Here is a 12,555-nt window from a genome sequence, read left to right as displayed (position 1 = left end):
TACTGCTCCTATACTGTCTGTGCCAGTGAGTTTGGACTCACCCGCCATGGAGGCAGCCCATGTCCCCGATGCAGGTTGGTAGTCTGCCAGGGAGGGGGGGCGTTGCGTGCAGGTAAGAGGTGCCGTCGAGCCATCGCCCGGTGCAGATGCTAGGGACTCAGGAGTTGGGATAAGGGGAGTTTTAAGGAGGAGAAGCAGGAGAAGGAGGAGGAGGAAGAGGTGGGGGTGAAGGACATGGGGCGCCCAGGGAACAGACTACCTCCCTGCATGGGGGAGAGCTCAGGTAAGGAGACACCATTAACCTGAAGCGTGTGTGTACGTTCATTGCCTTTTTTTAAAAAATTAAACACGCTCCAGTAAAAACACCCCATCCTCCCCAAATATGTATTTTTTTAAAGCAGATGTTATAAAAATGAATGTCATCAGCCTTTGTTTAGGAACTGATTTATTTAAGAGCAAGTGCACACATTTACACACAATGCAGTTAGTGTTCCATTTTGCATATAGTGGCCCAGTACGCACCACTAGTAGCACCGCCGTATCTGCAATTATCGTCTGTCAGATTACACTCTGATAAGCTGATTGCGGGGTTGTATTTATGTTTAATTACACCGAGCTCAAACTTTCTTAAGGAAGAACTTCACAGCAGAAATGCAGACTGCAGTCTTTTATCCTAAAAGGACATTTATCTGATGAATAACTCGCCTCTTCCAGCTCTCACACGTCGCTTTTCACCAAGTCCGCCGCACTTTATCGACATATTTTCTCACTTCTGCTGACAGAAAACCAACCACATCCAACATAAATCGCCATCTTTTAATGGTCAGCCATTAGCACTTACTGATAACAAAAAAATAGAAACACTCGACTCCATCAGAGCACTGTTTCACTGCACTGTGTGCGTTAAGGGTGTCATTTAAAATGGGAGGTTAAACGTTTCATGCTAAGCTATCATGAGATATAAGGGATTCAGAATAAAGCTTGTGGCGAAACGGAAATTTGAGGGGGGAGTGTGAAGGTGGAGGTCACCACATAAATTTTCAAATACCTTCTGCTTCAGGCTCGGCTGGAAAACGGACATTATTCTGCTCGGATTTCATTGCCAGGAGGTGAAATGTCCACATTACTCTTAAATCTGTAAGAGTTACTCCATATCGCTTTCCTTACAGGAGGTTTTTACATGCATTACTTCATTAAAAAGTCCCAACTGTTTGGTCATGCCTGGTTTTCTTGTCAGGCTGCTTTAAACCCCCGGGGAGCTGGGAGTGTAGCTGTTATTCTGCAGGAAGTCAGCGCAGCGCCGATTCCTCCAGAGGCTCTGACACAAAGTTTACTCTCATCAATTCGCGCTGTGGGAAAATAGCTGAGCTTTGCTTAATATTTGAGTTTTCAGTGAGGTCATGAAAAGGACAACAGAGAGAGAGAGAAAGAGAACCTGCTATACACGCACACCTTTACAAAGCTCTTGTTAGAGGATTCCCTTCTCATAAAGTCTGCAGCACACAGTTGTCACAAAAGGTGACAAAGGTGCTCCGAGTGTTATTAGCTGTATAATCCCTCACTGTCCTACATTACTGGAAAATGACTCCACGTGTTGTTAAAACTGTATTTGTATAAAGTGTCTGGAGTTAATCAAACGAGATTTGGTATACAAAAGAAGGCACTTAACAGTATATTTTGCATAGCAGCCTTTGAGACCATGTTCATTGTCAAAATGTGGTTGTCTCAGAATCCCTCTCTTCTTTCTTGACCTTCCTGTTTTAAGTGTGGTTGCTACAGAGTAGTTAAATTAAAGCTATACAAATGTAATGGTTAATTCCCTAATTACTCCTATTTTAGCATTTTACAGCCTGCCTGACCATCTGATTGTCTCAAACCCGCAGCCTACAAGAGAAACTCTGGTAACCTTGTCGCTCAGCAAACAAGCACCTACTTATTCTAATACTCCATATCATAGCACTTTGTGTGGATAGCATTTAACACTTTTAAAGAGGAACAATTTCTGCTCTATCCTCTTATCACGGAGTCGATGCCCGTGGGTTCAGCTCAACTCACGCTTGTCGCTGCGCGCTTCTCAAAATGACAAAAAAGGCTAATCTCTTATCACAGTTCTTCATTTTCAAATACTGTTGTAATCTTCATGTCTGTATAATCACTTCTGTGTTTGTTTTTTTGTTTTTTACAGACAATAAATTATAACAGCTGACATTTACCGCTACAGAAACCCACTCATACTGAAAGAAACTTAAATGTCAACTCTTTCTGCTTGTGCTTTTTTTATAATCAGCATTTTTTTTAGAATGAATTCATGCAGCGAGACACTTACAGCACGTCTCGAAAATGGTTCATGCTTCCACGAGAGCAATCGTTCCACTGCAGGCACTGAATACAGCATATAAACAATACGGTATTTAACAGTCACCTCTTTATCGCCTCTCATCAGCAAAATAGTCTAGTTTCACCTATTTATACTGTATATACATACAGCCAGAGAAAAGAGAGCGTTACCTGGAATGAGTGCTTGTAATGAGTGTTCATACTGTGCTCACTGTCAGCGTCTAATAATTCACAACCATATCTTTGCCATCGCTCCTTTAGTCATCTTCCGCACAGCCAGCGAAGGGCATTTAAACCAACATTTATCAAAGTTGTTTCTGTTTCTGTTGTTAGTAACATCTGGAAGCATCTGCGTGTCCCAGCTGTGCTCACAGCCGGTGGAAGGTGGAGGGCACAGACTGCGCACAGAACTGGAGGAGTCTCTTACTGAGGATGACGCCGGCGCAGACCAGTGCAAAGCCGCTGGCGACGGTGGAGACCACAACAGCCAGGATCAGGGATGTCGGCATCAGGACCAGTGGAGTCGGGCTTTGAGTCGCTGGAGGGGTGGAGCAGAGATGGTCAATTAGTGTTTGTTAGCTGCTTAGATGGGAAAGAATTGTGAGGGATTAAACGTGTCATTAAAACTAACATTAAAACAAAACGTCTGACATATCATGGCTCACAAGTAAAAGCAAGACCGTTTGCTGGGTTTTACAGACATACTTGGAGGCCTAGAACATGTAACGTTGTCAGTGTCCAGGACTTCATCATCATCATCACAGAGGCAGAGGATGAGGTGAGTATCTGCTTCTCGTTTGCAGCTCTGCGTCTGACAGTGGCTGCAGTTCAGCTGCACCTTGATCTCACACTCACCGTGACTTTCCATTGCTAGAAAGAAGACAGGAAATAAACACAAACATCAAAAGGAAAATTATTTGTTAGAGAGTGAGGGGATGAAACCAACACACATTTAGCTCTGCAGCCTATTCATCTGTGCCATAGAGGGAAAAAGACATCTGTAGCACAGAGAAACAAGCTTTAGTATAGCAGGTTTTGGCTATAAAATGAAAGCCACACTGCTCCTTTGTTGCCCAGTAAATTCCAACTAGACCACCAAACTAAAAGGTAATCCTTAAACAAAAACTCCCACAAAACAGAGTACATAAAACTGTGTTTTTTTTAAATGAAAGCACAATTATGACAAATTAAAGAATAAGTAGATGGAGATGATCCAGATAGTACTTTGATCTTTTCATGACACTATAAAATCAGACTTGTTATTGTCCTAACACATCACATGTCAAGAACATCTTGTGCTTGTGATCAAATATCTTTTTAATACATTCATAACCCCCACCTCTCTCCCTTTCCAAAAGAAGTGGGACACTCTGTAAAATTCTGCAACTACAGCAGTGGGTCTTCTTGGTTCCCAAGCTTTTACAGAGTGTTTAAAGAGTGTTAAATGATGAGATGATGCAACAAAGTGGTAAACGTGTTGCTGGCCTCAAATTCAAAATGAGCACATAAAATAAAAACAAAAAGAAGACAATTTCTCAACATCTGATGGGTTGCCTTGGTGAGTTATAGCCCATGGTCCTGGCTCTCCAACCAGTTATCTTGAATTTGTGTTGGACTTATTATCCGTTTCTTTGGAACTAGAAGATTTTCATGTTCTAGTTCTTGATTAATGACTCTTGACTTTAGTATTCATTGGTGCCCTTGAATTTTCTTATTTATATTTCTTCTTCTTGGTTCTTGTTCAATTATGTTAGATCCCTTTTTGTGTCTGTCCTAGTCGTGTCTCTCTTTGGCCTGTCTCTGTGGTTGTCTGGTCGAGTTCCCGTAATCATCACTAATCTTTGTGTTTCGTCTTTTTGGGTCCCCATTGTGACATGGCTGGACGTCTGGTCCTTGTGTCAAGTTAACATGTCTTAGTCTGGTTCTCAGTATGTGAGTTAGTTCCTATTTTATTTTGATTGTCGTGTTGTGTACGTCATGTACAGTTTTTCTTCCCCTGTCTTGTTAGATTCTGTTCAGCTGTGCTTCCAGGTGTGTCCACTCTCCTCTTGTGTCTATAACATCTGCATCTCCCTCTGTTCTTTGTTGTGCTCTCCCTCTTAGTGTGTGAGTTTCATTTGCCTCTTGTTAGTTTATGCTTATCCTGCTCCTGTTTTTCTTTCTGTTTACCTTGCCTGTTATCAGCTAAATAAAACGGATTTTGAGTTTATTTCTGTCTGTTGAACCCTGCGTTCAGTCCACTCTCTGCCACATGTGTGTTCCTTTTACAGAAAATGATTGTAATACATTCAGGTTTTCTGTTTTGTTTTAAACACATATTTTTACATTATCAGTGCATGTGTACACTACACCATCTACATATATGGTGGATATGAAAATGACATGATGTTACACATCTGAAAATCTGATGAAAATCTCCTGGTAAACAGGTGCTAAGGCTGCCTACAAAAGTCAGACAAACGTTGGTAAAAGTGTGTCCCACTGCTGCTGAAGTGTGTTGCTGGCATTAATATGTTATATTAAGTTAAATATTATATATATATATATATAATTTGAAACTAATAAAGGATTTTAATTATTGGAAAACAATTACTGCAAATTTATGCATACAGTACAGCAGAGCTGCATTTTTTTAATGTTCTTTCTATAATTAGTTTAATTGATAAACTATATTGTGACGTAGGAAGAGCCTTGCTGTTTTAATGATGCAGTTTTCTAACAGGAAGAAGAATAGGGCTTCTCCATGTGTCCTCGATTTATTAAACTCATCCTTCAATTAAAGCGAGAGATCATTTAACTACATCACAGAGAAAAATGCATTTGCCTTGAAATTTAATTATTATAATAATGTCTCTCTCTCTCTCTTTTTCCCCCCTGATCATGCTTTGAATGTGTTTCATGTTGCAGACCCCGACATTGTGTTTTAAAGTGGCATGGCACACTGCATAAACAACAAAGTCTTTCACATGAGAATGGAGGCCTGTCTGTTGGCGCCGAAGGCAACAGGCTGCATGACGCTGTGAATTAGCCACTTTCCTCTTCCTCCCACTGAATAATGAGAATCAGATGGGCTGTTAGTTTCAACAAAAATAGGAAAAAAATAAGCCCATATATTCATGAGAATATACTCCTAAATGTTCATACAAACAGATAGAAAAGCAATTAACACACAAACACATATCCTTGCACACCTTTCTGAGGACTTGTCCTTGATATACAGGTAGTGCATTCCCTAGTTAATCCCCTAGTCTAAACTAAACCATCTCATCACAACTGATTGCCCAACCCTAACCCAAACAGCCACTTCTGCTTGTGGGATCCAGCATTTTTGGTCCTCACAAAGCTGCTGAACCCTGCATGTACTGTGGTCTCCTGGATTTGTGACCCCACAAATATAGTTCAAAGCAAACTTAGACAAAAGCACACCGAGAGACATTGACTGGTTTAGCTGTTAGAAGTATTACATGAACCTGAGGATTCGTCATTTGAGATTCACATTGCTGTCACAAAAACACAATGCATGGTGCTATCTTAGACCAACACATACTGAGCCTGCAGTTTGTAGCCTTATTTATGGCATTAAACATTAATCACACACTAATCAGGCAATGACCTCTGTTCTATGGGCTCAAATTGTGGTCATAAATATTTTGTACTTGTAAATCAGGTTTGTACGGAGCCCCGCAGGGGACATGGGAGAAAAAAAAATTAAGACTTTTGCGAGATCTCGCAAACCTTTTGTGAGATCCCAAGTTTGTTTTGCGAGATCTCGCAAAAGTTGAATTCCAACAACAACAGCTACTTAGTTGTAATATTACTCTTTCTGGGTCACAAAATACACTTTTAAGATATTTTGAGGCGTGAATGTAGTTGTGTAAACGTCAGATTTCTGCTCGGTTTACAAGACATCACATATTTGCAAAAGTGCTCCGACGTTTTCGGAGATGTATGAAACTTTTGCGAGATTTCGCAAAAGTTTTGCGAGATCCCGAGTTTGTTTTGCAAGAAGCTAGGTCCCCTTACTTTCAGCAGATGTTGAAATGATAAAGTTGTGGTATGTCAGTGGTTAGAAATACCAATATTACTTTAGGATTAGTTTAACACAAAGTCAGGGCTGACCTGGAACCATTGCTGTGAGTCACAGTGCGCAGCATGTGCTGCTAATGCTAACTGCTAACTAAAAGCAAAGGATCCAGAATTTGTTGCGCTGGCTGCTGAGCTCTGTGGGCTTTTGCAGCAGCTCTACCTGTACTAGATGCACCTGCTCCTTGTCGTTTCTATCTCTGACTTTGTCCTCTACAAGAGTTTCTGTTTTTTTTGCTGGTTCTTCAAATGTTCAATAAAAACATGTATGATAATTCATAACGAAGAAAGCTTTGTAAGTATCCCCACTAGTGAAGACTGTCATTTCCACAACACTGCCCCCCCCCTCCCGCTCACGGAGGTTCGCAGCGCTGTTGAAAAGGTTCAGGAGGTCCCTGTATTAAGCACGTAAACCTGTGACACAAAAATCACCAAACTCAGACCACCACAGACTGTTTTCCTTCGTGGTGATGAAGGAAAACGCTGGGCTGGCATGAAAAAGGGCATTTATTCCCTTCAAGAACCTGCAGTTCAAAAAAGCACCCCGCCAACAGCCAAACCCATCTGTTCTCTGATTGGATAGTTAAATTTGTGATTGACATGACATTGGCCAATCAGATGAAAGGAAGAAAAATAGGGTCAAAATTCGTACTTGAAACTTGAGTGCAGACTTTCTCACGTATTTTTGTCCACACACAAATCTTTTTTACAAACACACAAATTCTTTTTACACATACAAATCCTGATTTACACGTACAAAATATTTATGACCACAATTTGAACCCATACTGTTCGCTGATGACATTTTTGGTAAATATCTGAGCGCACGCAGAGATTTTCATTACAGAGTTGGGTCTGTTTTTAATACAGTGTCGCCCGGGGGCCGAGCGAGCACAGCGAGTCGGTGTTGGTTTGGCCTTACATACATATTATTAAACCGTTTAACGATGAACTCATGAGAGTGGGAATTTCCTGTTACTAGCAAACTTTTACTTTAGCTCTGCTGTTTTCCATTCTACTTTGCTGGAGTCTTCCTCTTAACTCTAGCATGATCACAAAATTTTAAACCTATGCCAAGGTGCTACATGCTTTCAGCTGCATCTCATTGGCTTTATTAGCTGATAAAGTATGAAGCACTTGGTCTTTCTTGCTTTACTCTATTTAGTACTTGAATAAGCACTCAAATCTGATCTTGTACAAAGACTTGTACAAAACGTTTTAGCGAATCATCCAGTTATAACCTGAAAAATATTCAGTAGCATCTCAAGGTTTCCATCTGGGAATGGTATTTGCTCTTTTGCGTCCTGTATCCTCCGCTAATCTCTTAAAACCTCTCTATATAAAGATGCAGGAGTAGGGTGCCACGCTCAGTCTCACCTGCCAGAGGCTGCAGAAAAATCTCTCCCATCGGGTGAATAAATGAAATTCCATTCTGACCATCAGCTGTGATGTCATCTGTCAATGCAGCATCGCCTCCTGTCAAAAACAAACCAACAAAAATAATAGTAATAACTTTAACTCTTGTCTAAACGACAGTTTTCTTTTGATGTAAAATATGATTATCAAGGCAAAAAAAATACCTTAATCCTAACTCAAATCTAGTTCTTAACACTGCTTGCAACAGTGGAAATTGTACATGAATGTTACACTAAAAATGAAGAACAGATTGCTGGCACAGAAGTAATGAATCAAGCTGAGCAGTATTTTCAGCAGACTGCAGTCAAAATAACCCACAATCAGCTGATACTCCTCTATGCATTCAGTCATCGAACCTCACAAAGAGGTTCGATGACTGAATGCATTTGCTTTAGCCTTCCAACAGTTTTTACTCTCTTGCATGTCCCTCTGAAGCCCTGTCAGCTCTGAGTTATAAATGTTAATCTGCAGAGTAGAGTACTATACAAAGGACAATGAAGATGAGCTGCCAGGAAGAAGAGGAGAGAAGAAGAAGTCCATAGAGTAGATTCATGGATGTAGCGAAGGAGCACATGCAGAGGGTTGGTGCGAGAGAGAACAAAGCTAAGGGGACAAAGTGAGATAGATGCAACAAGTCCTTTGTGGTGACCACTAAATGGAGTCTGAAGAAGAAAAAGAAGTACAGGAGTAGGGTAGTAGTGCCAAGTAGCTGACTAAAAATTTAGTCTGGGTTGAAATAACAATATGATGACAAAATACGGTTACCTCTGTATCCTCCTCCACCTCCTCCAGCTGTGCACGCACCGCCTCCTCCTCCAAACCCTCCGAAGGTCGACCAGCTGAGCTTAGACAGCGCCAGGGGGCATGAAGATCCCCCCTCGGCACCTTCCACCAGGGATCTGCCAGCCATCAGGTGAGAACTTGAACTATCTTTCCAGCCGCCACCTCCACCTTTAAGGGAAACAAAACAAAGTCATTCACTGTTACAAGAGCTACTTTGGGAGCATTGCACAAGGTTGTAAAACACGGTTCGTGTGTTTGATGTTTGCTGCAGTGAAAAAACTCACCGACTGAGAACAACGAAAAAATGAGTTGCCATTAAAAATTAGTTTAATAAGGGTTCATAAAATAACCTGAAGGCTTACACTGTTGCTGTAATGTGAGCGAGCCAGCTTTGATTTTAAAAGGGTACTCGGGAGATTTCGAAATTATACGCAGGCCAAAGTATCCTGACTTTTAGGCCCCGGTGTGGATCAAGATCCAAAAACAGGCTCTCTGTCATAACTTTGCATTTACCAAACCCAAATCAGGTTGTATGGCTGATATCTTTTAGGCAGCTTTTTCAGACTTGACAAGGGTCTCTAAAGAGTAACTATTTTCACACTTCATGACTACTAAATGAATGTTTTTATGTTCTGCTCGGGTTACACTGAGATTCTTTGCAGTCTGGATATAAGCACAGACACACTCATCAGTGAGGTTTTATGGAGTATCTACAGCCACCAATGTGTGTAGTGTCTGTTGTGAGCTTGTCTCCGCTGTCACAAATTAGGCCCTACTTTCGACTGGTGATTCAGCATATTGAGTCAGCGGTGGAGGCAATCAGTGAGAGAGCTGTCTGTCTGTTAAGCCAGAAGGCACACTTTAAAGACAAATAAGTTCAGTCTTGTTTAGACTATAATTGAGAAGGTCAGAGCAAATCCACTCGGATGTGGAGCGTATCAAATACAGAAATGAGGGAGACGTTTTAGCACAGGGCTTTTGATTTTTCCGGCTGTTTTTTGTTCTGTTGTTGTGTTTCTTTGTTTCCATTCGCAGGCAGCTGGTGGGTGGACAAAGGGTCAAGAGTAAAGCGTCAGCTATTCGGTCGCCATAAAAAATGTTAAAACTGAAAGGAGACTTTCCGCCCATCCACTTATACAGCAACAATGTAGCTATACTGCAGCTTTGTTTTGGGCATGAATTTAACCTTTGACTGCACCAAAGTGAACTGATGAATACAGAGACGCCTCGCAATGAATAAAAAGAGTTAACGGGTTCAACCATCATCTCTAATCTACAAAGACGGGCAGATATAAGTAGGTTTCATACAAACAACATATCAAAGGAAGACAAGCTTCACTGAAAGATGTTCCTCTGCCCTTCAGAGGTCTTTGATCAGTGATAATATACTGTGTATATATAGGGCTTGTCTCATGTGGTGGCACTTTAAACATCAGCACACATGCAAACGCACGTAAACAGAAAGACCTCATCTGCTCAGTACTTCGAGCTGCAAACTTGCCCTGACACGCAGATCTTTATCTAAACAGTCTCTCAGAGGTTTCAATAAGATGAGTTGATAAACGGTTCTCGTTGAGTCTCGGCTGGTCAGAAGGGATTTACTGAGAATGTTCCAGCGAAAGAAGTGAATTCCAGATACATCCCATTATCCACAACAACAACAACAATCTTTATTTATAGAGCACATTTAAAAGCCTTGGGCATACCAAAGTGCTTTACATAAAACAATAAAAGGTTCAAACATCCACAGGCCAAACACATGCATGCCAACCTGCGCCACCCTGTGTGTGTGAGAATACAGAACAAATAAATCCTCTCATATCTCCGGCTACCTTTTGGACAAATGAAATGCGTGCTTTGGTATCAGATGACACTGAATTCAGTCAGAACAACGTCTTCTCATCCAAAGTTTACAGCACGTCCTTTATAAGAAAATGAAACTTTTCTTTGAACATAAAGTGTAGAGGGTAATTTGTAACCAAAAAGAAAAAATACCCACAATTGCAGCTTTTAAAGTTAGGGAAGAAAGTATCTGGACAATGAAACAATTTTTGTAATTTTGCTTTTGTACACCTCCACAGTGGATTCTGAATCAAACAATCAAGATGTAATTGAAGTGCAGACTTTCAGCTTTAAATGAAGGGGTTTAACAAAAGTGCTGCATTGACTAGGAAAACATAAAAGGACAAACTAAGACAAGTTTACTTATGAGGACTGTTTTCAATACTTGGATGAAGTTCCTTTCCTTTTGCACACTTACAAAAGAAATGTCATTGCCCCAGAAATCTATGGATCCAACTTTATATTAAATTTCATACGCTGCTTTCTGTAATACATTTTTGTGTGTGCTGCTAAGTAAAAAAAAACCCTGTTATGCAACAAACAATAGCATTCCATCTAACTAATTCTATTGAATCTAGTTTTTAATAGAGAAAAATGCCAGGAACACTGATTCTGGAAAGCCGTTTCATTCTTTTACATAATTGAATAGAATATTTAATACTGTGGGCACAATAACAGTAACTTCATTTTCCTCAGTTATGCAAGGGTGGACGGAGTCATCTTAAAGTCAGACATCTCAAGATTTGAACACATCAAAGTGAAGTTATTTAGTGAGGAGTGACCTTTGTGGCCTGTATTGAACAAAGACTCACCCCTTATTAATTTCGTTTTTGCTAGGAAAATAACAAAATATTTGTAGTTGTTCATTGGAAACACATTATAGAGCAAATAGTTCAATTATAATGAGTTTGAAGGCAAATGTTTGGTACAACCACCTTTATTCGTTGACACAGAACTCTTTCGGGCTGCTTTCTTGTAATTTCCCTGGGCTCTTTGAAGGACATTCAAAGCTCTTCTTTGGATGTTGGATGCTTTTTGTTGCATTCACTGTCAAGATGAGCCCACACTGCTTCAATAATGTTGAGGTCTCAGCTCTGGGGGGACGAATCCATCACTTATAGTTATCGATTGTGTGTTTTTCTACCTCCATATGCTTTTACTGAATTTGCAGGGTATTTGGGATCAATGTCATGTTAAAAAATGAAGCCACTGCCAATCAGATGCTTTCCAGATGGTATTGGATGATCAAGATGTGATGGTACTTTCCTATGTTTCTAATTCTGCCAAAACCTCCACTGTGTTTCACAGATGGCTGTAGAAAGTTAATGTTGTACCTCACTCAATGGTTCGAGCCAAAAATGTAAAATTCGGATTCATTATTCCATTTGACGTTTTGCCATTGACTTTCAGTCCAGTTCTTGTATAATGTCGCATACCTCAGCTGCTTCTCCGTCTTTCCCTTCCTTAAGAATGGCTTCTTGATAGCCAGCCTTCCACTGAGACCATTTCTGATGAGCCTTCAGTGAACGGTAGATGACTCAACAGAGGGGTACTTTTGGCATTTTTTATACATTAAACTAAAATAGCAGTTTTTGCAACAGGACGCTAGCAACAAAGAGCTTATATTACACTACCTGCTGCACCAGTTTGGCCATTGCTACTGGGAGCTTCGGTGCTGTTTTCATACTGCTCCAGTGGTATGTTGTCCAGACTGGACTCAGGGTCCTCCAGGTAGGCATTTCCTCCTCCACCAGCTGCGATCAGCAAGGGAACCAGCTCTCCATCCTCCTTCTGAAAAGACCACGCACGAGTAAATCTTTCAATTTAATTTATTTAAATGATGATGAACACTTTATATAAGCTACACAACAACTTTAGAAGTCCCAATGGTACAATAGATAAGAGCGATCATAAAAAAGTGAACCTCGTGCTAAAGTTCCATGCTGCATGCAGATATAATCGATCTATATTTAAATCTATGGATTAAAGAATGAAACACTGCTGAATCATTTCAAATGCTTATGTGCCACAGTGCTGTATCTTAACAATGCTATGCACACAAACCCAGAGAAAATGCACACAGTTCTGAAACAA

At 40.6% G+C, this 12,555-nt stretch overlaps 1 protein-coding gene across 1 annotated transcript in view; it reads right to left on the bottom strand.

Annotated features, from left to right (window-relative positions):
- The window catches only part of ltk (leukocyte receptor tyrosine kinase), a 68,236-nt gene that overhangs the window by 10,777 nt on the left and 44,904 nt on the right, over positions 1-12,555 (bottom strand). Inside the window, exons 15-19 of the mRNA XM_026151459.1 lie at positions 12,096-12,252; positions 8,602-8,787; positions 7,798-7,896; positions 3,043-3,207; positions 2,765-2,875 (exon numbers count right to left, since the gene is read on the bottom strand). Coding sequence (XP_026007244.1) covers positions 2,765-2,875; positions 3,043-3,207; positions 7,798-7,896; positions 8,602-8,787; positions 12,096-12,252 — 718 coding nt within the window. The remainder of the gene's footprint in view (positions 1-2,764; positions 2,876-3,042; positions 3,208-7,797; positions 7,897-8,601; positions 8,788-12,095; positions 12,253-12,555) is intronic.

Source organism: Astatotilapia calliptera, chromosome 19, assembly GCF_900246225.1.
Source record: "Astatotilapia calliptera chromosome 19, fAstCal1.2, whole genome shotgun sequence".
NCBI classification, from domain to species: Eukaryota; Metazoa; Chordata; class Actinopteri; order Cichliformes; family Cichlidae; genus Astatotilapia; species Astatotilapia calliptera.
Note: the sequence above shows the minus strand (reverse complement) of the source record. Positions and strands in the feature narration are given on the sequence as shown.